This window comes from Triturus cristatus, chromosome 2_1, assembly GCF_964204655.1.
Source record: "Triturus cristatus chromosome 2_1, aTriCri1.1, whole genome shotgun sequence".
Lineage (NCBI taxonomy): Eukaryota > Metazoa > Chordata > Amphibia > Caudata > Salamandridae > Triturus > Triturus cristatus.
Window position 1 is genome coordinate 695,000,637 of NC_140581.1, and position 25,109 is coordinate 695,025,745.

Consider the following 25,109-nt stretch of genomic DNA (forward strand, 5'->3'; position numbering starts at 1 on the left):
GAGACCACAAACGAGCGGTCCTCAAGAAAGGATTGCACGCCGCTGCTGCCGGCTGCCTCACCAGCTCTGTCCCCCTAGCCGATCCCCTCCCCCAGCCACGGGCACGTGGTTCCCCAGTCCCTGATCTGTTCTCATTCCCCTCTTCAGAGTTTGGCGATTGGTTGGGGTCCCCCACTTAAGGAGCGCGTGCTGTCACTTGGGATTGCGGGTTGCCTTGCGGGTGTGGTTGTTTTTGTGTTGTTGTGTTTTGACAAAAGGAAACCGTATTGTGGGTTCGGAGTTATGTGGCCTGCACCACTGATATCTCCTGATTTACTCTTTTCGCACCGCCAAGAGATTTTTCTGTATGTATGTCATACGCTACTGCTACTCTAGCGGCCGGCCAGAAGGTTGTAGGCCCATACTTGTAACTATTTGAGATTGTAATAAACGGTTTCAAAAAAAAAAAAAAAAAAAAAAAAAAAAAAAAAAAAGAAAGGATTGCAACCATTTTAATGCCAGGCCAGTAATTCCGACCTCCCTAAGCCTTTGAATCAGAAGCTGGTGGTTCACCGTATCAAAGGCTGCGCTGAGGTCAAGCAGAATCAGTGCAGTGCAGCCCCCACTATCCATGATTTTTCTTAGACTTTCCACCATTACTAGAAGAGCGGTCTCAGTACTCTGTTGGGCTCTGAATCCGGTTCGAGTAGGGTGGAGGCAGGAATCAGGTCAATCGCCTTCCACACTGGAAACATTAGAAAAGATGAGGTCAAGAGTGTGTCCCTTATTATGTGTAGGTTTGTTACTTGATTGTTTAAAATCAAGTATTTCAAGACCTTCAGTAATCTCCACTACTGATGGGAGAAGGACCTCAAAGTGTAAATTAAAATCTCCAAGGAGCGTAAAATTTGGGAGTGGACTGGCCAAACTGGCAACAGTGTTCAAAAGAAGTTTACTAAAATTACCTGCCGGGCCAGGAGGGCGATAGACTAAAATGCCTGAGAACGTATTGACCTGTGATATGCTGATCGTAAAGAAAAGGCTTTCACAGTCTTGTAGTGGGTTGGGTATAATTAGGGCTCCCGGTTTTCCGTTTTTACGGATTTTTACATATAAATACAGACGGAAAACAAGTTTTCCTTTATCTGTATTTATATATAAAAACGGGAAAATACTAGTACATGTTGCTGTGCTGCCGCCTGGCGTCTCCCCCTCCTTAAAGGGTTAAGAGGTGTCAGCCCGGGTTGAGAAAGCTTCCCGGGCACACACACAGCTGCCAGCCGCACCCGAGTACTTCACAGGTCTTTGAAAGACCATTTATTTGTTCATGAGGCTTTTTTGTTATTTCACCCCTTTTAGAGCCCCTGCCAGAGTCAGATTAGGAGCCTCTATTCACACCATTGTTGTGTGAGTTGTGGCTCTTGCACCATGTTGTGAGCACGATTACAGCAATGGAGTATTTGGTGACAGGGTGGGACTCCGCTCCCTGATGGAATTAGCGGGTCTGGGAGGCAGCAGCTGCCTCTGGGGATGCAGAGCCGGTGCTTGACACGTGGATATAAAAAGTGCCCCCCCTCCCCCCTTTCTAGACGGCAATCTATAACTTTTCTTCCTGTCTCGTGGTCCCTCTACAGCTGATCGCGTTCCCACTCGTGTGGGTACATCAGCTACCCTGTTCTGTGATGTCATGTCCATGAGAGCAGCAGTCACTGGTGTGTGTGTTTGTAATGTGACTGATGGTGGATGTATGCGGGGGCAGAGACTGGTGTTATTAGATATGTCTCTGTTCAGTGTGATCTGGAGCACTGGGCTGCCCTGCTGCTGGCTGTATGCTGCTGGGCATCTCGAGAGGGGAAGGGGGTGTGGGAATGCAGGCAGCAGACCGGGCTGTGAGCCGGGAGGGAACTCGAAACAGGAGCGCTGTGGGTGAATACATGTTCTGACACATAAAAGCAGCCGTCTGGCGCAGTGCGTCCCTCTTAAACTCACGTTGGACATCCTCCGCTATGGAGACAGTGCTTCTAATAGCACCATTTAGGTGTTTCTAGTTACACCCTACATCATTCAGCCTTCCATTCAAACCATGGCTCCCCCTTCCTCAACACTACAAACAATCCCCCCCACCCCATACATTCCTCCAAATCCTACTGAACGTGGCTACCACCCTGCACTCGCCCCAACTCAATGCAAACGCCTCCCATTCAATTCATCCCCACTTTCCACCCCAGGTCACCAGGCCTTCACTTCCGTCGTAAAACCAAACCTCTTGACACTATCTGCAAATCTTTACACACCCTGCCTCCCCCCTCGCCTACTAAAATTCAGGCTTCACAAACTCGTGTATGTTGCTTGGGGTAAAAAGCAACACAGGATTTACACAGAAGCGCCAATTGTGCATCTTTTTTAAAGCTTATTTTTCTACACATTAATACATCACAACATCCTTGGGGGGGGGGTCTCGCTGCTGTATTAGGAGTCCCTGCAGCAGCATGGAAGCAGTTACTCACTTAAAAAAACAAGCATTTGCAATGCAATAGGTCTCGCATTTACTTGAGTTTGAGCTATTGGCATTGTAAATGACAATGCCTTTTATTTATGTTTCGGTTTTTAAAACAGATAAATAAAAGGCATTGTCATTTACAATGCCAATAGCTTAAACTAGCGCAACTGCGAAACCTATTGCATTGCAAATGCTTGTTCTCTTCTGCACACACAAAACATCAATCCTCAGTGATGGCCAGGGACAGCTTTAAGTGCTAGTGGGGCACAATTGGGTTGCAGTTGAAGTCAGTGTGAGTTTCTCTCTGTGGGGCAGTATGATGTTCAGTGGGGGAAAGGATGTGGCACTCTGCCGATGACAGAAACTGCAAGGCTCTGAGACAAATGGCTTGTGATAGCACTTTTAAGCATATTTGGGACATTTTGCAAATGGCAAAGTTTTCAGGTGAATGTATAGTGTTGACCAATAACAACTGAGCACATGTGTGCATTGTCAATTTAAATAAATGTGGAAAAATACTAGCTGTAGCGTCGTCTTTTGCTTGTGGCAAAAATAAATGTGGATAAATACAGAAAAAATGCCCGAAAAATAAATATGGATAAATACAGACGGAAATGGCAAAAAAATAAATACCATAAAACCGGGAGCCCTAGGTATAATACGACAAGTAAATCTGTCTTTATAGATAATGGCTAAACCCCCACCTCTCCCTGTTGTCCTATCGAGCATAGATATAGTATATCGCGGGGGCAAGGCTTGAATCATCACAGGGCCCCCCTCATCGTTCAACCAGGTTTCCGTCAGAAAGAGCAAATCAGGCCTTTCTTCTTCCAGTAACAAACAGAGTTCCTCTGCATGCTTAGCCAAAGAGCGACAATTAAGAAGTAGCATTCTAACAATGTTGGTGCTGGTGTGTACATCGAGGGCTTTAAGAGTCGTGCATAGTTTCAATTGGCAAAAGGGACAATCTTTAATGAGCCCATCAGGTGCCATCGAATATTGAATATACACACTTTCTAAGCAATCTCGGCATGTGGGTCTTAAGCTCCTCACTAGTATAACTTGGATGACCGCCAGGGGTCGTGGCCCCTGGGCCCGGCCATGCGCAGACGGGCTTGCCTTAGGCACGCCCGCTGTGCGGTCGCGTCATCGTCGTTAATGAAGCAGAGAGAGACGTGACCTGCGCAGTAGAGTGGCTCCAAGACTAGAATGCAAACCTTAATAAAATTGAGTTTGCCCCGAGAAACAATGTGCAATGTAGCCAAAAGCAAAATAAAAATTATAAAACCCCCCAGGAGCATTGAACACAGCTCCAACAATCCCCAGTACAGTGCAATACAGTTTTTTTTAAAAATAGCAATACCGGCTCAAAGGTGCCGCTGCGCGGTCGCATCGTCGGCGTTAATGAAGCAGAGAGAGACGTGACCTGCGCAGTAGAGTGGCACCAAGACTAGAATGCTAACCTTAATAAAATTGAGTTTGCCCCGAGAAAAAGTGCAATGTAGCCAAAAGCAAATTAAAAATTATAAAAACCCCCAGGAGCATTGAACACAGCTCCAACAATCCCCAGTACAGTGCAATACAGTTTTTTGTTTTTTTTTAAATAGCAATACCGGCTCAAAGGTCTCAAGACACTACTGTTTGCCTCACTGTTGTGGCCAAATGGATAAGTTTCAATTCTCTTACAATGGAGATTGGAAAACAATGTCAGTATAGTAAATTCTCCACAGATGTAGAGGTCTACATCATGACTCTTAAGCTGGAATGAGATCCTGATACGAAACGATTTAAAAAAAAAAAAATCATAAGATCAGCTTACCCCTCAGTATAAAAATTTCCTATAGGGCATCTCCTGACCCTAGTTTAGTAACCCTCAAAGATAGGCGACAGGAAAGAAAAGCACACAAGCCATTTGCTGGTTATTCCAAGACAATTCACCACTGCATGACAGGAGAGTTGAAGACTTTTATAGTGGATCAGAAGATTGTGGAGCTCATTGAAGCCTAAAAGTGACAGCATTAAGTCCATTTTATAAGGAAGAAAAATGATGCATGTTAGCAAAACTAGTTTTCCTTTTTTGGAGAGGAGGAAAAATGGGACTTTAGCAGGCAACCTAAGGGTTTGTGCCACAAACCTGTATTGAAACAGAATTATTGGAAAACCTTGAAATGCTGCCTTTAGAAAGGGATGTGCTCTTGTAAGAATTCAAAGCCATTATTTTCATGTGCTCAGGATGACGCACACAAACATTCTAATATTATCCCATGATGGAGAAATTATTGCTACCGGTATATTAAAAAGCTCCCCAAACCAGATAACATGCCAACTTCCACTCATGTAAAAGAGGAATTAAGTTTTCCTCTAAAAATGGACCACATTGTCACAAATCTGAAGATGCCCTACCAGATGTAATAACAGAGGCGAACAACGCAGAACCAGTGTTCCTGTTAAGCATTTTTCCCCACAATTGCATGCAGTATGAATGTTTAATATAACCATGACAACAAAACCTGCATGGCAGCAGAACTGCAAGAAAGAAAAAACAAGTTCAAAAATTAAAAAAACAGAGTAATAAACACCCAAAACGTTATCTTTCCAGATCTATTAAAACCAAAAAAACTTCACTAGACAGGGTTGGTTCCATGTATTATTTATTTGTACAAAACCCCGGCATTTGAACTGCATCCATATATTAAGTTTTACTCTCCTAAATAATATTCACAGGGTCCATTTGTAGTCCCATTCAAATTATAGAATGTGTAAAACATTTCCAAAACTTAAGATCTGACATTTTCGAACATAAAACTGGACACAAACATAAAAAGTCTAACAAATGTTCAAAAAATTGGTGTCTACTGCAGTCCTATACATTTGAAGTTGCATTGTGTCAAGCGCTTGATGGCAATCGTACGATTCTCACACGCAATTTTAATTATAAATTCAAATAAAAGAAAAATTGCAGACTCCACTGCAAACGTAACAGGTAAAACAAGCCAACTTCTGCAAACCCTTTTGTTGATTCCATAGCGAAGAGTGTGTATATAGCTATATATACATACATGTGCACATTTCTTACCATTATTGGTTTAATCACTTAGTCTTAAAAGTAAAAAAGATGGCAACGTAAATCTGTATACACACACACACACACTACTTTGTATAATGTTTGTTTAAATGAGCAAAACATTAATTTAAAGAAAAACAAATGCGATGCGACCTAACACTACAGATGGCATAACTCTGCCAAAAAGATTTTAAAAAGTATAACCATTTTCATTTACAAAATCCAACCTATTTAATTATTTGCTTTGAGCAAGAAGTGTGCTCAGTAGCATTGCCTGATATTTATCAATATTTAATGGTGAGCGTCAGCACGTGAATTAAGCCCTGGAGAATGTATGGAATAACCCATGTGATGTTCAATACGATTCTATACACAAGTTGCCCTGTGCCAGTGCACCAACTGTAGGCAAAAAAACTAGCCTGCATCTACTTTGTATGTATTAAAGCCACATTTATATCGCACCTCTTTCACCCTAGGTTTCCATTTGAAAGGGGAGCTACTGAGTATTCTTGCATCATAACGGTGGCATGTTCAACAATGGTCAATTTGTCAGTGAAGTGTGCACGTGGCACATTGGCCACTCTACAGCCAATAGTCTGAATAAGGGCTGCATAAGATAAGTGGGAGACAATACAGTGCAAATTCGGACCAGCTATAGTCCAAGTGGTTTCGTTTGTGTTTAAAGATCCTTAAGCACATGGTGTTTTAACTGTTAGCAATAGGTAATACAATACAAATAAGACTCCCTGGAAATGTAATTTTATTATTTGCATCAGACGTGTGGCCCAATCAGCCAAAGTATGGATAATGTTTTACTTTTCCTATTAACAGTATCTCTCAATGGAACACCAGCGACTGTCTAGCTATAATACCCCTAAACCCAAGTGTTCTGCATAGCAGACAGCCACTGTTGTACCCTCTTCTTTACAACATCAATTACTGTTCTGGAATCAAACGGTTTCAATGACATTACAATATTTGCAAAAGATGCATTTGCTAAGGTTATAGAGTGAAATGGGCTGTACAGAGATAAGCAAAATAAGCTATTTCTTACAACAGATGGGGGTTGGGGAAGAAGAGCTGGAGAATCAAAACTTAGTAAATAAATCCAGTTGCGGTATAAACGTTGCATCGATTCAATAAGTTACTGTTCACAGCAAATCAGTTGATCATTTTTGCTGTTGGTCGTAAATTATGGTTTAGTGAAACTAGTAAATGGATAGGTGAAAAACTTGTCAAAAACAAACTTGGGTTAAATTAATTCATATAAAAACCTTAAACTAACCCAGATTGCCTTTGAACCAGATGTGGACCTTTTCCAGTGTAACCTCACAAAAATATTAAATAAAAAAAAAGGTAATTTGGCTTTTTTGGTCTACCAGTGTTGTACACATTGTATTTGAAGGAACGTCCAATTTGATTGCTTGATAATAAAACATTCACCTGGTTTGAAAATATTAATATTTCAAGTCACTATGAAAAATACTACATTGAGTGCTAGAAATGAGGAAGAAACATATGCTTAGTAAAAATTTCAATTTGTGCACTCTTTCCGATTTGGGACTCTGGACACTTACATAAGTGCATGAAGATTACTCTGGATTTTGTTTTTTGTTTCATAGTATATGCAAACAACAAACTAAGTTTGATAAACAAAGGTTAACACAAACATCTTGGCATAAAAATTAACAACTGGGCCGTATGCTTTTACATAGCAAAATGTGTTTGTTTTCAAATCTTTCAAATAAAAAGTCCCTTTTAACCACTTTTATAGAGCTGGCGTATTCCATAATGTAAATTCGGGATAAAAAGGTAAGCATGTTACCAATATTTATAGTTTTGTCTGAATTTAGAGGTATCCATGGGCATTAAGTGGGCAGATAGTGTATGGTTGGTAGAAGTGAAGCACCTCGAAATTTTAGTTACGATCCAACACGTGTTGTCGTGGTTCTTTTATCAGAGAAGAAACTTTTAAGAAGAAACACCTGCCCGATGCTCACAACCAGCAGAATGACAGCTTCTCCTACTGACCAATAGGCCACTCTTGTATTGAGGTCCTCTGCTCGGCTGCGGCTTTGAGCTTCTCTTAAACGGAAGTGTGTCTGATAGTCAATGACGGACTTCAGAGCTTCGTGAATGGAAACGCAAGCCGACTCCATCTGCAAAATAGAAACAGGTTTTTTTTTTTTATACAAAAACAAAAAGAATATTTGCAAATGTGGCCCACAGAAAAAGAAAATGATGGTGATGACAACTTAACTGTTTATTATCTTTAAAAGCTGCTTAACTGGTCCTTGTTGAGGTATAATGCATGCGTTTCAAAGAAGTGGTTAACTCTATTTATTGCAGATATATTCTAAAAGTGTAATTCACAGCCGCAATACTAGTAGTAAGACCTACCACTACCCTTACTGTTAAAGCCACATTGTGTGCACAGATGGACATGTGCATATTCAGAATTGTAAAAAAAAAAGAAAAAAAAAATAGAAATACCCTTAACTTTTTTTTCTTTTAATTGTCCCTCACTTCAGGTTTCTCAGCTTTGAGGGAGTTTGAGACTCTACTCGAAGAACATAGGTATGCCTGACACACAAACTTAATTATTAAACAATTTTTACATTTCAATAAAACTTTATTCGGACAAAATAGGCCATAAAAGCAGATAAAACACAATAAATGATATACTAAAACTGATTGTTATATAATATTTAAAAGGACAGACCAATATTTCATAAAGCTATGACAGGAAGTATGTTACTCAGGAGCAGACTTATCGGATGCAAGATAGTACAGTATATATTATATAAAAATCACTAGACTATTACAGTAAATGTTCTAAAACGACACGGTGCTAAAAGCCAATGAATTTCAACAGAAACTAACACTGGCACACTTAAGCTTTTGGCAGTTTTTTCCTGCGTCTTAAAGCACCTGTTTAAAAACTGGCAACACCAGAGCAAATCAGAGGTTAAGACAGCATTTGCAAGTAAGACCAGGCTGGCTTCACTTGAACAAAATTACCGTGCCTTAAAAGTGTAAGAATACATTTTTCCTGTAAATTACGATACAAATCACAAAAAAAGATTCCATGTAAGAGCACTTTTTTAGAGAAATCATCTAAAGAGCAAGAGAAAAAGCCCCTAGGGACAAACACCAGTGAATACAATTAAAAGTAAACCTAGTAAAGAGAAAACGATGATGCAGGATTTTAATACATGTCCAATAAGGATGTCCTTCAGCCCCTGGACTCAAAATTAAATATTGCCTTATTGTTCCCCATTTTCCCTTTCTGCTATCCTCCTGGCCAAGAACAGCGATTTTATATGTCTCAGCTCATTAGGGCACATCAGCCTGTGAGGTCTCATCAGCTTGGGGCACACTAGGATCTTTAACTGCTCCAAGACGTAAACAAACCATGGGATGTCAATGGCCCCGTCGGGCCACATACAATCCTCTAGAACAAACTGATTCAATGTAGGGGTGGGGTTGGCCCAGATTTTCATCTATTAATGGAGCCATAGCAATTAGATTTGAGATGTAATCCTGCGCAAGTTCCTCATGTACCATAACGGACAGCGGACAAGGGGGTACTGCTAGGAGTCTGCGGAGAAATTTATTCTCAGACACATGCAGTTCACTTAGTCAAGTGCACTTGTGAAGCGCACAGCTACCTCCAACGGAGGTGTCCCGGCGCTGACAGTGGAACCTGCAGGAGGAAAAAGAGAGAAGAACTGCATGTTAGGGGCAGGCAAAAAGCCAGGTCTTCAGTGCTTTCCGAAATGCTTGTTCAGTCTCTAACTTCTGAAGGTGGACCGGCATAGAGTTCCACAGTGATGTGGTTCTCACTGAAAAAGTTCTACACCCAATCCTGGTTTTAGAGAAGTGAGGGATTCAGAGAAGTTGCTGTAGATTAGACCTGAGGCTCTGAAGATGCGGACATCTCTAAAACCCCAAAGATGACCTTTAATAGGTCGCCTAACAGTTTGGCCCCTAGTCTCCTACCAAAATCTATAGTGGCTCCTGCTGCTCTGGCCAAGGAATTGTTTTTGAGCTCTCTCAGCCACCCAAGACCCCTTTCGTCAAACAGGACGCCCAAATAAGGGAATGTAGAAACTTTAGACAGTTCTGCCCCCTGCAAAAAAAGTCTACGTTTAGAGAGCTTTGTGTTGCCGGTCGTCATTATATACGACTTAAAAAATTAATAGAAAGGTCAAGTGAGACCATTAAGTCTGTAAAAGTATTTAAGGGTCTCTGCAACCCCACAGTCCTTCTGGCAGGTAACACTGCATTGTCTGTGTATAACAGAGCCGAGAGGATTTAGAACCTGCCCTGGGTATATTTTTACATGCATCTGTCAGATCATCCCCAACTTTATTAATGTATAGGGGGAACGGAGCGTGGGTTAAAATACATACTTTTCTTATCCCCCCCCCCCACCTGCTTGACCTCCCAGGATGCTGAAAGTGAGCCTTCTTAATTATATCTGACTGAAGCGGACAACTTGAGCGTGACCAGTAAAAGAAAGCCACCAGTTTGGCATTCAAGCCCATATCTGGTAGCAAAGCCAATAATTTGAACCTATTAACATGGTTAAATGTGGACGTTAAGTCCATAAAAGCCATGTGCAAGTGTCCCCTTTTGGCTATTGTATATTTTCAAAATCACCAAGAGCACATTGGTATATTGGTCCAGGGTTCCTCTCACTTTCCTAAAACCATACTGCAGTTCTGAAATTACGTTGGAGTCTTCTAGCCATGATGTTAGGCGTTCCAAAATCACCTTCCCCCATAATTTTTTGCAGACGAATCAAGTAAGGAGATCAGGCGATAACAGGCTAGGTCGTCCCTCACTCTCTTTTTTAAAAAAAATCTGTAAGATGACGGCAGTAGACCAAGAGGGCGGCAGGCCGCTCACAGTTGCTGCGTTAAAGACCCGGGTCAGGACCTTGGCCCACCTCACAAGATTGGCTTCATAAAGATTCGTCAGGACTGCGCTTTCCTCCCAGCTGTGGCAACAATGGCTTTTTGGACCTAGTCTACCCTGAAGATCAATGGACATATATCTGCACTTGGCTTCCAAGAGATTTCACTCCTACATCCACCCCTCTATAGATCCGTTCAAAATGTTTGACCCATTTATCAGCGGGGAAGGTACAATCCACTCTAGAAGAGTGCTGGTCAACAAAGAAAAGGGCTATTGACAACTTCCCAAAATTTGGAGCTATTGAACAGTACTCTGGCCTGACTCAAATCATTCCATGCCTGATCCCCAATAGATTATTTCCTTTGCTTGATTGCAGATTTATAGGCTATCCTACAAGCCTTCACCTCTCCCAGGTCCCTGGGTTTTTTGTTTCAGAGCGGTCATGAGGGATGTGTGTGTTTTGGAGCACGTGCCGTCAAACCATCTTTCCCCCTTAGTATCTCCTGCTCTGCCACAGGCGGTTAGGTTGTCCGCAATCCACGTTACTAGATTACTATAGGCATCTAATAGCATGCTGCCCTGTGTGCTATTATCAAGACAGTTCGATGTCTTCCGGCCCTTCTGCATATAACTTTTCTAAGAAAGCATCTGGTATTATCTTATCCCACTTAATTCTACATGCCTGATCTGTTGTTTTGAGTTCCTATTCGATATGTTCTTGCCCTCAACTACATGAAAGACCAGAGCCCCCTTCAGATCGATCAGAATGTTAGGATCACTAAAGCTACTCCAGCAAGAGCATAAGGTGAGCACGTCCGGAAGCAAATGAGCGGCAACCAGGATAAAAATCAATGGTAGAGGAGCTACCCCTGCCAATAAATGTTGAGACAATCTAATTTTCCGGTGTTCTGAGGGAAATGCAGCTTGTTAGGGGTGAGCAAAATGGCTATCCGAAGACCCTGATTTGAATGCTCAAAATGAACAGATGGATATGAGGTGTCCCAAGGTCCCTTGCCTAAAGTGCAGTTATGTTGATAAAGGTGTACATTAAAGTCCCCCAGAATAATAACCTCATAATATGGGAGGCCCACCTGCCCATAGAGCTCTAGAAGACCTTCCGAAGAGGCAATATGTTCAGTAACAGTTCTAGAAAAGGAATTATAGAATTTAATTACCAACAGAGTAGAGCACTTGCTAAAGGTTAATTCCACTGCCAGCAAATTGGGAGTGTGACATGCCACCACCTTGGTGGTGCAAACGATTTTGAACGATATAAAGGTTAGCAGGCTGCCCTTAGCGTGACCTACTGTGGTGGGAAATGCAGCTTTTAAACAAGCATTGGCATAGCCAATAGGTCTCGCCTTTGGGACCTTCTAAGTGTTTAGCCATGCAACAGCTGATGTTGTTGCACCAAGGATACTGTGCTGCATAACTAAATACTTATAAGAACCTGAAGGCGCGACCCATTGGCTATGTCAATGCTTGTTAGTAATTGGGCAGGAGTCTTTCAACCCTTCCGGATGAATCAGTTGCAGCGCAAAAATACTGTCAGATCGCAAGTCAGTCACTGGTTTTGCAGATCAAGTACTTTGCAAACCGAGATTCACACTTCAGGCCTATGTTCCCAAAAGGCAAGATTGACCAAAGCATTACATATTGAAAGCATTTTTGTTATGCTTGCATAATCAGCCTATGTATATTACTTAAAATGTCAAAAATTACTCCAGCATGACATGTCACACACATTTTTGTGCAGGGCACTGCACTGAGCAGCAGACTGCTTCGAGCACTTGTGTTTAAGTTTCACTAGGCATCCTCCAAGGTGCATTTTGCACAATTAAAGTACAACTGTACATAATTTGCCATCATCTTGAATATTTTAGAGAGTAGAAAATTGCACTATTCCCCACACCCCTAAATGTTGTGATATAAAAGATCCGGTCTAGTGTGTAAATTGCACACTGTGGAGACAGCAGACTTGGGATTAAACCAACGCCGAAAGTGATCGCGATCAAAAATCAAAGCGGTCGCGAAAGTGAGTGATCGCGATCAAGCGCTGTGCGCACGCCAGCGCACTTGCACTGTAGCTCTAGACTGGCCATGGTAGCACTTTTTTTGAGCCCTCACAAAAAGTCTCGCCAGACCAGTGCATGCGCTGGGTCAGGCGAGACCTAAAAAGGCTGACGCTGTCCAGAACAAAGAATTCCGATTTATTTCAGGTTTCCTGCAGTGCAACTACATGGCAGGACTTTATTTCCACTAACTACTGATCCTCATCTCTCTTGGCTCTCAAGCCCGAGATATTCAAAGTCATTAATTTGATCATTGGATGACTGAGGGAGGTAGGGTCAGACTGGTGCAATGAAATGGCCACTTTAACCTGTGATAAAGGGGACCCTACAGTTGGCCCACCCCCAAAAGATGTAATCTGTCACTCTGTAGTGCCAATGCCCTCCAGTGGAGCGAATCTTTTGGTCAAAGGGATGGCTGACCTTGTGTACAGATGCTGTAATGTCCTCGCTGTTGGGAGGTTCCTTTTAAAATGCAAACTCAAGAGTATGACATGCCCATAGGGTAGAAGTGGAACAGGATGACTCCAAATTATTAAACATTGGTATACAAGTATACTGATGCGAAGCCAACAGAGTAATTCTGTAGGAGGCATTTTCATTTATGTGATAGGACAATATGTTTCCGCCACTGCACACAATAAGAACTTTCCGAACATGAACTGCATATCATGATTCACAGAATTAAGACTGAGCTATGTATGCAAGGAGCATTTAGGAGAAGGGATCTTTAGCCATTGTGGTGAATAGGCTGTGCTTGTAAATCTAGTGGGACGAGTTGATGGGCGTTTCTAGGCGGCCCTTCCTATACAAGGAAACCACTTGCTTATAACACCACTTCGTCATGATCAGTTTTTATTATATTCAAAAACACTGCCGCCCATACTTCCAGTATTTCCGTTGTACCACAAGTTTACCTCACATTATCTACTCAAGCGATGTTTGCAATTTCACATGTGCAAATAGTGTGTGGGCACAATATTTAAGTTAATGAACCTTCTTACCTGTGGCACATGGTTTTATTGTGGATTCAAGGATCATGACTTGATGCACAACATGCAGGCTTTTTCTGGCACAAGCACTGCCTGCAGGACACATGCTCTGCACAGGCACCTGCATTGTCACATGCTTGGACAGAAGCCTGAACTTTCCTTTGTAGGATGCCATTTGGAATTAACCACTTCCTTGTCAGACAACCTTCTTTGTAAAGGTGCTTGAAGTGGGTTTTAGATGGATGATGTCCCAGAGATCAGCGTACAGATGTGTGGAGACAGACAGCAGAGCACATGCAGCAAGGTCTCTTCTTTCTTCTAATGCTTAACGGCTGCTCATGGCAGTCTTCAACAAGCATTTACAATGCAACGGTCTCGGCATTGTTAAAGTTAGAGCTATTGGCATTGCTCATGACATTATTTTTGTTTATGTTTTTGTTTTTAAAACATTTAAAGAAACGGCATTGTCATGAGCAATGCCAATAGTTCTAACTTTAACAATGCAGAGACCGTTGCATTGTAAATGCTTGTTCAGAATTCCCGAGACGTAGAAGCTAACCATCTGGGTCATTCCATAAATGAAAAAAAGAAGGGTATGGAAGTAGGGGAGAGTCGCTCTGCATGCCTATAATGGATGGTGTTGTAATACGAAGTCAGGGCTGAATGCCATTAAAGAACGAGTAGCATAAATTAGCATATATGAAAATACTGGAAGTATAAATTGAAAGATATACAGACAAGGAGAGCACTGAAACTCGCCAGGTATTTCAGAGAAGATGACGCTTACGGGCCACGAAGCCAGCAGGATACACTCAGAGGCTCAGAAGCATACTGAGGTCCGTAAGGCAAGGCTGCTAGTTAGCTCCGGTCGCAAACTCTCCTAGGCTGACGGCAGCGGCAAGTCTTTTTCGCTTACGTGTGCTCTCAATCATGCCGAAAATAGGGTGAGGTCTCTCCGGGGCTGTGCTGAATGCGGCGGATAGTGGGGGGGGGGTCCTGAAAAGCGGGGTTACCTTCATCGTGGTGGCACCACTCTGGATTAATGCGGCAGACAGTAACAACGGAGCTGAGAACACTGGGAGGAGTGTAGGCGGAGGCTGCAGTGCGGCTCAGCTGGGGCCGCCGGGCTGCTGCGAGAATCGACTTCCTGGGGAGCAGGATCAGTTTGTGCTCGTCCTCGAGACAAGCTGGCCTGGGAAAGCCACAAGACAGCATATTCTCTGAACATCGGCAGCCAGGAGATAACACCAAAGAACCCCTGATGACCCTGGTAAGGAGTAGGGAGCGGGCCCCATTATAGAAGGCGATATTATCACTAATACCAGTATTGGTGCCTCTAAACAGAAATCAGCCACTCCAGGGAGACTGTAGGTTCCGAGGGCACCGGAAGACACCACCGACTTTCTCCGAGAGCGAGCAGAAATGCCTCGGAGAAAGGCATCGGCATTTTCGGATTCGGGGGCGTGTTTGTCTTTTCTCTCCTCCAGCCATTGGCTGGAGGAGAGAATGAGACTTCTTGCAAAAAACACGCCCCCCGATCCGAAAAGGACTGGGCCTAATCTGAATGACTGACCTCTTCTCCAATGGCTGGCCAGCATTCAAGAGGCCAGCCAATGGAGAACAGGGGAGAAGAGGGGCGGGTTCAAGCCCCTCTTCTCCAAGTCATTAAATCTCGGAGCTCGACTGCGCAAGCGCAGCCTTCGCAGCAGAGACCTAAAAAGGAACTCTTTTTGGTTCCTGGACGTGCAACAAGTGTCTAGGGTAACCCTTGTTTTACGCTTAGCAACCCAAAACACCTTTAAACAGGTGCTTCAAAAATGTGTACAGGAAGTTGGGGGGAGGGAATGTGTCGAGAAACTGCTGCTAAGTAATGTTGTCCCTCCTCACGTTCTCACTTGCAATTTGCCTACATTTTGGTGCAAGGCTAAGAACCATTTCGCCACCACTGCAGTCATGTTTTGATAGGAAAAAGGGGAAAATGTGAAGCCCAACTACATTTTTCATCTCATTTCCCCTATGTAATCTGTAATTTTTTTTTAGAAGTTAAGTGTGTGAACATTTTTGTCCAGTTAGAAAATTGTACTTAATTTTTAGTTCTCGCCATCGCCATCTAGACAGAGCATGCTCAGTCTGCTGCAAGTCTTGTTAGCTTACAGTGGGCTTAGAAACCACAAATTGGTTCCCATTGGTCAACTTAGTTGTCACTCACATTTGGAAGCTTTTTATTCCTTAGCGTGTATGGGCTTTTCTTATTCTGATGTTTGAGCTTCCCCTGGAGCATGGATGCATTACTATGTCAATACACTGCTTGCTCTTTCAGGTACTAACTTTTTCATTTTGTTCAAACACTCCATCAGAGTGCACGTGTGTCCCACCTATCTCCTTAGTGTGCTTCTCTCCACTGTCCACATTACTCTCTCAGTCCCATGGTTCCCTGCCACCCCCTCTCCGATGTATTAGCCCTTGTGTTTTGCCTCCACCCACACTTCTTTCTCACCCGTGGAAGTATCTGCCTTCAAGCCCTAGGTTGCTCGCTCTCTTGTCCATTTGCTTTTCTCCCCTACCCTCTGAGCTCAACGTTGCTCTCCTTTTCACCCACTTGCTCCTCCGTGTTACTTTCCCCACACCCTTATGTGTCGCTTCCAGTAGCTGGTGTTGTTTCAGCCCCCACCAAACCAGTGTTGCTCTGACAACCCTCACATATAATGCTTCACTCCCTCACCGGCTTTGACACGGTGTTGTTTCTACACCTCTCCACCAGTGTTGCTTTTCTCAACCCACATTCTAAAAATACAAATGTGTTTGCACATTTTTATTTGCGGATTTCAGTTGGCTGAGCAAATATATAGAGAAAAGCAGCAGCGTCATTTTGTAGATGTGCGCATGTTGGTGTATGTACCTACAAAATGACGTAATAGTCTTTTTCCATACTTAGCCATGCTCCAAAGCATCATGGATGTGTGCTGCATGGCTAACAGCTATTGGCAAAGGCACCAGGCCCCAAAGCCGAAACCTATTTGTTTGCCAATGCTAGTTTTTTTTGTAGAGAAAACAAATATTCCAATCTAAAATGTAATTATGTTGAGGCAACATTTTCTCATTTTTTACCTTATAATTAAATAAGTACAGGTCAAAAAAGAAACCCAACACAATATTAAAATGAATTAGATATTCAAAACGAAAATGTTGTTTGAATCCGTGATGTGCTAGATTGTTTGACACTCAAAGCCGCTAGCAACAATGTCCATAAGAAATGTCATCTTGATTTTCAAAATTGAGGCCCAAGTCAGACATCTAACTAGTAGACATTGGACAACGTAAAGAATGCATAAATTGAAGGACAGACAACCAGGCGATAATGTAGGATAGCAGTGGCCTTAAACGAAGTAGGCGAAGGAATTTAACAACCAATGGTCCTTCTCTCCATAGATGCACTACCTTTGACAGGTTTAATTAGCCATTTTTTAAATTAAACGTTTGAAGCAAAACACACTAGCCCAACAATGTCGGCCTTCATCGAATCTCAATATAAACAAGCACTGGCAAAGCCAATAGGTCTGACAATTTATATGTTGTTTAGCAAAACATAGTTTGGAAAGATGCTGGACACTCAATCTAAAAAAATAATCTGTTACAGGCAAAAAAAGTTTTGGGGTATTAAAAAAATAATAATAAATAAACCACAATAGCATAGTACTTCCTGGCACTTAAGGGAACCAATTTTTATGTGGATGTGTTCCTTGTGAAAGGATGGCATGTCATTACTCGTAGTGATGTCAGCCAATGGCTGAAGTGGGCTGATACATTGCCCCTTAATACCTGCTGAGTGGGTGGATGGAAATATGAATGACAAACCACAGACTAATGGATGGAGTCCGGCTGAAACTTCAATAACTATGATAAACACTCAATTTTAGTAAAATCAAAAAGGTCTTGGCTAACTGAGACCTAAAAAAAGTCAACCAGCTTGACTTTGGCTGCAACAAAGTCAAGACAGAAGATAAAACAAGCATTTGCAATGCAATAGGTCTCGCGATTGCGAGATTTTGAGCTATTGGCTTTGTAAATGACAATACCATGTATTTATGGGTTTAAAAAAACCTGCAATTATAAAAAGGCCTTGCCATTTATAATACAAGTAGGTTAAAGTTTCTAAAATGCAAGACCTATTGCATATGCTTGTTTAGGATAATATAGGGGGAAAAAAAATAAAAAAAAAATATATATATATATATATATATATATATATATATATATATATATATATATATATATACATATACACACACATACACACACACACACACACCTAGACGTGCTAGACTTAGTTTATCCATCTATCTAATTGTCTTTCTATATATGGAACGTTCTGTAAAATTAGTTTTGACTAACCGCACAAGTCAGGCAGCCGTATGGATGCGAGATCATTTGATATATCTGTATGTGAACTCCTACGAGCTCAAACGCCTGAGCTAAAAACAGAGTCACCCCACAGCCAGACCCCAACATTGCAAGTCACCAGCCATTAAACAAACATGGCCTGTACTGCCTGGGTGAAAGGCATGGACCTCAGTGGCACTGAGTCACGCTCGCTGGCCCGGGACATAGCAAGCCACACGCAATTGCTCTGTTCTCCCCCTGGACAACTGATAGTGGAATGCCTGGAAAAGATAATCTTTGGAGTCATTGGGGATTTTTTTTTTAATTATTGTAATGACTAAATTCTGGCTTGTACATATTAGCAAGCAATTTTGCACTAGAGGGTTTTATTACTGTCCCTTTTAAGTTTGCCTCAATAAATTAATATTTTGCTTCTAGTGTGATATTACTATGTCCTGTTTAACCCGTTTTAACTATAGTGTGACTTCCCCGTTTAAGAAATGATTATGCAATTAAGGAGGCTATCTTAATAAGTAAAAGGAGTAATTGTTTTACCAAACTAGTGAATAATTGCTTTATTGGCACGATTTTGCCGATGGTGGTGCATCGATTTTGATCGTGGCAATGATTTTAATTAATTGTGCTAAACAACATTTACTTTACTGAAGGGCTTGGGGGAGGACCTGCATGCTATCTGCCTAGGAGAGTCTAGGGGGAGAGACTACTCGGGAACAATGACACTCTGAGAGAATGTCTGTGGAAAACTAAGTCTCTGCAGCCCTTTGATATATATATATATATATATATATATATATATATATATTCACTGAAAAAAACATAGGTTTCAGGGGTGTTATAGTTAGCTGGACTTTTCACTTGTACAAAACCATTGAAATTCCCCCGTTATAGTTAGTTCAGCTAACTATAACTCGCGCGCCCGCAATGCACTGCTGATGACGTCACATATTACATCACTCATGACATGGTCAGTGACATCACTCATGACATCACTGATGACATCTCAAATGACATCACTGATGACATCACTGATGACATCATCCAGTGAATGTGTGTTATTCTGAAAATTAAATATGTTTTATATATGTATATCTCAAGGTCGATGGAAGAATAAATGGGTATATAAGTGTCTAAATGGATGATTTGTTTTTGAAAAATTGATTGTGTAACTGACTGATTAAGTGTATCATAGTGAATACATGGCTTAGTGAGTAATGTTTAAATATGTAAATATCTGTATCAGTCTCTCACTTTGTGTATAAGTGGCTGCATGGGTTGGTGAGTAGCTACATGGGTGTCTATATAGGTTATTAGTTGGTTTTTTGAGTATCAGTCTGAGTGTCTGCATGGTTCGGTGGGGGTATTACGTAGTGCATAGGTGCATGAATGAGTGACTCACTGTTTGTATGTGTTGAACACAGTATGTGTGCAGGACTGTATGGGTGGATGAGTGTGTGTATGGGTGTGTTAGTGAGTGAATGACTGTCTCAATAGTGTCTTTATGAGTAACTACATATGTTTTAAACTAGTATATGTGACTATTGGTGTATATATGTGAGTATATGTGAGAGTGAGAGATTGAAAGAGTTCCTGTATGAATAAGTATGTGTTTCTATAAGTGATTGTTTAAAAGACTAAGTATGTGTAAGTTTCCGTAGAAGTAAGTGTGGTGGTGTGTGTATAACTGTATATGCAAGTAAATGTATGTTTGATTCTTTATTAGCATGAGTGACTATGTGTGTGAGTAACTATGGATGAGTGGCATTGTGTAACAGGATGTATAGGTGTATGAGTACATATGATGAGTGAGTACATGTATGAGTGACTGTATTGGACTGTTGGTGAATGAGTGGATGTGTATGTGGATCTTAGAATTACTGAAGAGGTTGTTGTAACTGGTATTGGTATGTCCATTGTTTTGAAAATTTTAGTCTCTATTTTTGAATGTGTGTATCAAAGGTTATATTAGGGTGAGAGGAGGTCTGCCACTCTATCACAAGGATGATGTCATCAGTGATGTCATCAGTGATGTCATTTGAGATGTCATCAGTGATGTCATGAGTGATGTCACTGACCATGTCATGAGTGATGTAATATGTGACGTCATCAGCAGTGCATTGCGGGCGCGCGAGTTATAGTTAGCTGAACTAACTATAACGGGGGAATTTCAATGGTTTTGTACAAGTGAAAAGTCCAGCTAACTATAACACCCCTGAAACCTATGTTTTTTTCAGTGAATTTCTGAGGTTTTTTAAATGCTAATTCCTAACTATAACGTGCCTGAAACCTATGGTTTTTTCTGTTAATTTCAAAGGTTTTTTAAATGCTAATTTCTAACTATGCCTACAGAGATAGGACATGTGAAGAAAGAAGAAAAAATGCACAGAAAGAAACAAAAGAAGTGCAGAAAGAAGCAACAGAAGTCCTCAAATACGAAGATAAGTGCAGGAAGAAGGATAACGTGCAGAAAGAACAAAAAGAAGAGCAGAAAGAAGCCTTGTTGCAAAATCATCCTGTACCCTCAACTTTTTCAGACGGATACTGGTGGTAACTGAGTCTGACTAACCAGTCCTAGAGCCAGTGCTATGTTAAAAGACACTTAGAATACAGTGAAAACACCTACATACACTAGGGAACATTATGCGTTGGGGTCCCCCTGTGATTAGCCTTACCTCCTCTATAAGCCCCTAGTATATAATAGGGCATGGGGATTAAAACTACCTCTTAAAACAGGCCACAGGGCGTTTTTGCACACGTTAACTCAGGCCCCGTCCCCTCCTTTCACCATTGTGTAAACACGCCCTGTGTCTGTTTTTAGTTGGGAGATTAAGTTCATTTGAGTCCTGAGGGTCCCTAGGGTCCAACTAGCCCACTAGGTACCTCCAGTAAGTGCCACAGAGCTGCGTTGCAGAGAGGTGTAAAAAGTGGCACGGCCTGGACCACCTCTCTGCAATGCAGCTCAGTGGCGCTTACTGGAAGCACTTGGTGGGCTAGTTAGCCCCCAGGGGCCCTCAGTATTGAAGGGAAATTATATCCCCAATTTAAAACGTGCCATGGTGCGTGTTTGCACACGTCACCTCAGGCCCCGTCCCCTCCCTTCACCACTGTGTAAACGCGCCCTGTGGCTGTTCTAAGTTGAGAGATTAAGTCCCCTTGAATCCTAAGGGTCCCTAGGGTCACACTAGACCACTAGGTACCTCCAGTAAGCGCCACAGAGCTGCGTTGCAGAGAGGTGTAAAAAGGGGCTTGGCCTCAGAACACCTGTCTGCAGCGCAGCTCCCTGGCGCATACTGGAGATGCCTGTTGGGGGCGCGTTTGCAGAGTGCTGCATGGAGGGGGCATGGCCTCCGGCACGATGCCAGTCTTTTATTTATTTTATTTTTTTAAGAAGGGGGGCTGTGTGGTTCCCCTTCTTATTCTAATTTATTGGCCCTGATGACCCCATCCCCCAGGGCCTGTCTCCTAATTATATTTTTTTGACCCCAATCCCCAGGGCCGGCCACTGTTTTTTATTATTTTTAAAAAATATATATTTATAGACACACCTAGGACATGCTGGACAAACCGTACGTACCTATCACCATGACGATTTGCTTGATATTCATTAAAAGGCGACTATGCATGCAATTAATCCACGTGGAATGTATTTACACCACTAGTGAAGCTCTGACATGTCTGATGCTCTACCGTGCCTAATCCCGGTAGACACCCTTGTCGTTTATTTATACAAACATGGGTAGCTATTGACGGGCACATTTAATACACATGCACACCAAGCCATTCAAAGGGGATTCGACAAAAATTCGACCAAAACTATGCAAGAAACCCCCCTCACAGTTAATAAAACACACATCCACTGCCGGATGTGTAATACTTTTTATTTTACTCTCTGGAAAGGGGACGAACATCACTTGCGAGTCACAGCGCGCTCCTGACAGAGCCCAATGCTGTGTTACACCCACCATTGCCTGCCGAGTGCCACACACCTCTGTATTGTATTCCACTAGCTAGTGCATATGCTATGACACTCTCTAGCCCATGTGCACTGTAACACCACCCCGTGAAAATGTCATGCCACACTTGTCTTCGCACAGGTTATATTGCCCCATCTAACGTGCCTTCCTCGATGCCTATGTTATAACGCACAGTGCTATGCCATACATATTACAATTTGGGATCCATATCTTTGTCACAGTGCATATGCAACGTTACACTCCCCAGCACATATTTTATATTACAACTTTAGAGACTAGTTAGGTTACACAACACTGCCCTGTGCATATTACACTCCAAGGAGCATATCGCATAGCACACGCTAGTGCCTGTGCTATCTCGCGCTCTCCAATGAATCTGTCATTGCGCACAATGTATTGCATATTATATTTCACGCCTGGTTCATCTTATATCACACTTTTTGGTGCATAGTTTATACCATACACTATATCTAGTTTTCATTTTCAATCGTGCTCTCAGGACTATGTTCTATATAACACTGTGTTCACCTACCCTTTTCACGGGCATTACATTTTGCGATAGGGGGTGGAGGGTCAGGGGGTGTTTTTGCCAAGTGAGCCCGGAGTCACAGTCACTAACGTCTTCTTCTTCCTGAATAAAAGTGAGATTATGCTGCATACTTGTTCATATTTTAAGTAGTTTGCACAGACAAAATGTTTTTAAAACAATAAAGTTTCTAATACCCGCCTTCTCTGAACAGTTAGCTTGCTGCCCCATCCCCCTCCTCCCTATCCTCTGTTGTGTAAATCCATGGACTAGCCTCCTCCCTCCTGCCATGCATGATCTGATGTGCTGCCACTGCCCTCAATTTAGTATGATGTACCAGTCCACTCCTCCTGCCCTCCATTGCCCAATTCTATGCCCCATCATTGACCTCCTGCTTAAACTCTGTGCTTAGCTTGCTGCCCCTATTCTCCTTCCCCCTGCCCTCCGATGTCTTTGTGCATGCCCCTGCTCCATCCTTTTTGCCCACCATGTCCCATGGACCTGCCACTCCTATCTACTCTGAGTGTTCTGTTGAGCTGCCACTCCCCTCCCACCTGCCTAGCATTGTCAGATGACTGTAACCTGTCCCTGCCACCTCCACCCTGCCTGTCCACATGCCATGCCTCTATCCTCTTCCTCCTGTCCTACATGGTCCATTGTACTGCCACACCCTTCTGCCCTCCCTGGTCTGTTGTGCTGCAACTGCTCCTCCTGCCTGCCCCGTGTGGTCTGTTGTGAGGCCCCTTCCCCTGAACTTTCTTGTCTGTGCACAGGTCCTGACCCTCCCTTCTATCCTCCATCGTCCTTTGTGCATGCCCCTGCACCCTCCTTCTTGCCCATCATAGCCATTGTGCTGCCACTAACCCTCCCACTTGCCATGCATGGTCTTCTGTGCTGCCATGGCCCCTCCCACCTTCCCTGTGTGGTCAGTTAGCTGCCCCTGACCCCCTCCCACCTTCCCTCCATGGTCTGTGTGTATGCCATCACAGTCTCACTGTTGCTCTTCATGTTGTGTCTTGCTTCTAGTGCCCATCCTGCCTGACCTCCATGGCCATCTTGCTGCTCCTGCCCTGCCCCCTTGCCCCCAGCCCTCTGTTTACATGTGCAGACCCCTACTCCCTCCCTCCTGGCTTGTCTGTTCCATTGTAATGCCCCTGATCCGTCCCTCCTGCCCTTTATGGTCTGTTATGCTGCAGCCTTCTCTCCTGTCTGTCCATTATGGTCAGCTAGCTACCATTGCCTCTTGCCCCTCTGTTCTCTGTTGTCCATGTGCATGGTCCTGTCCCCTCCCTCTTGCTTTCTATGGATTGTTGTGCTGCACTCCCGTCCTGCATGCCCTGTGTGGTGTATTGTGCTGCTGCAAACCCTGATGCCTGCCCTGCAGGGTCAGTTTGGTGCACCTCTCCATGTCTCTCCTGTCCTCTGTTATCCAAGTCCATGTCCCTATCCCATTTCCTTCCATGATCCAATGTACCATACTTGCGAACATTTTGAACTTGGTAAGAGGGAGATTTTGAAAAAAAACTGGGGTATTGATTTTCCCCTTTGAGTTACATTGAAAAAGAGGATATTGTAGACAGGAGACAGATCAAATAAAGCCCATTTGAGCTTAAAAACATTGGACGTTTCCTGGCTGAATCGGGTCTGTTGGCATGTATGGTTGTACTACCATTGCCTCTTCCTTCTGCCCACCATGGTCTATTACATTGCCACAGCCTTGAAGGAGGGTAGATTTTGTATCACAGGGGGCCCCTGGCCCGTTCTGTCCACACCTGAAGTATGAGACCCTTGTCCTTGCCCTGCCAGCCGCATTTGTAGGCCGTATTAAATTGACCAGCGGGTCCTGTGTTGCTATATAATTATCCTGAGACATCCTTACCACTCAGCCAGCATAAAACCCCTGTGTAGGCCCTTCTGTTCAATATGTAGGCCTCTTTGTTAAATTGACCATAGCTCTGCAATTTTAGTGTATAGCAGTCTGAAGGCAGGTCTGCGAGGCCTTCTGCTCCAAACTAGTAGCCCCCACCCTACCCGAGTGCTCCGTGCTCGGTATCAAAGTTCAACATCCCCCTGAAGCTGTCGACATACAGTAGGCTGCATCCTGGACTGGTACTTGCTTCCTGGGCAGGTTTCCCGCTTTTAAGGAAGTGGCAACCGCAGTGCGTCAAGTTAGGAGAACTGAGGAGATTTTATACATGAATATATTGAATTCCTGTACAATACCCATTATTTTCTGCTTGCTCTATGGAACTTACGATAAGCGATTGGCCTGAGAGACTGACCTTTTCACCCAGTCCATTGTCAGCATTAAGTGGGTAAATGACGAAATGTCTGGTAAAATCTGCAGACGAAGCTTTTGGGTAGCATACGTAGGTAGATGTAGCGTGCAAAGGAGCCCACAAAATGATATAAAAAGGGAGCACCCACAGATATCGACGGACAACCTCGCCGTCTGTATGTAGGTTAACAGGCTGTGCAGGTTTTCCCCAAGAACTGGGAGCTCTTGTCTTCCTTTGCTTAAAATGTCTTGCTCGGCTTTGCTTGAAGTATCTTATTCTATTTTACCTATATGAAATGTCATGTTATGTTTAACCATTGTTCTCTTTACTTTTGCATTTAAAAGATGTTGTATTGTAATTGCAGGAATGCTTGCTCTAAGAGTAAATGTGAGTGTCCCTAGGTAA

At 42.9% G+C, this 25,109-nt stretch overlaps 1 protein-coding gene across 1 annotated transcript in view; it reads right to left on the reverse strand.

Annotated features, from left to right (window-relative positions):
• Nucleotides 1-5,113: 5,113 nt before the first annotated feature.
• TMED7 (transmembrane p24 trafficking protein 7) overlaps nucleotides 5,114-25,109 on the reverse strand; it is a 60,037-nt gene continuing 40,041 nt past the window's right edge. The window contains exon 4 of the mRNA XM_085632638.1: nucleotides 5,114-7,702. Within this exon, the coding sequence (XP_085488764.1) occupies nucleotides 7,466-7,702 (237 nt within the window). The 3' untranslated portion in view covers nucleotides 5,114-7,465. The remainder of the gene's footprint in view (nucleotides 7,703-25,109) is intronic.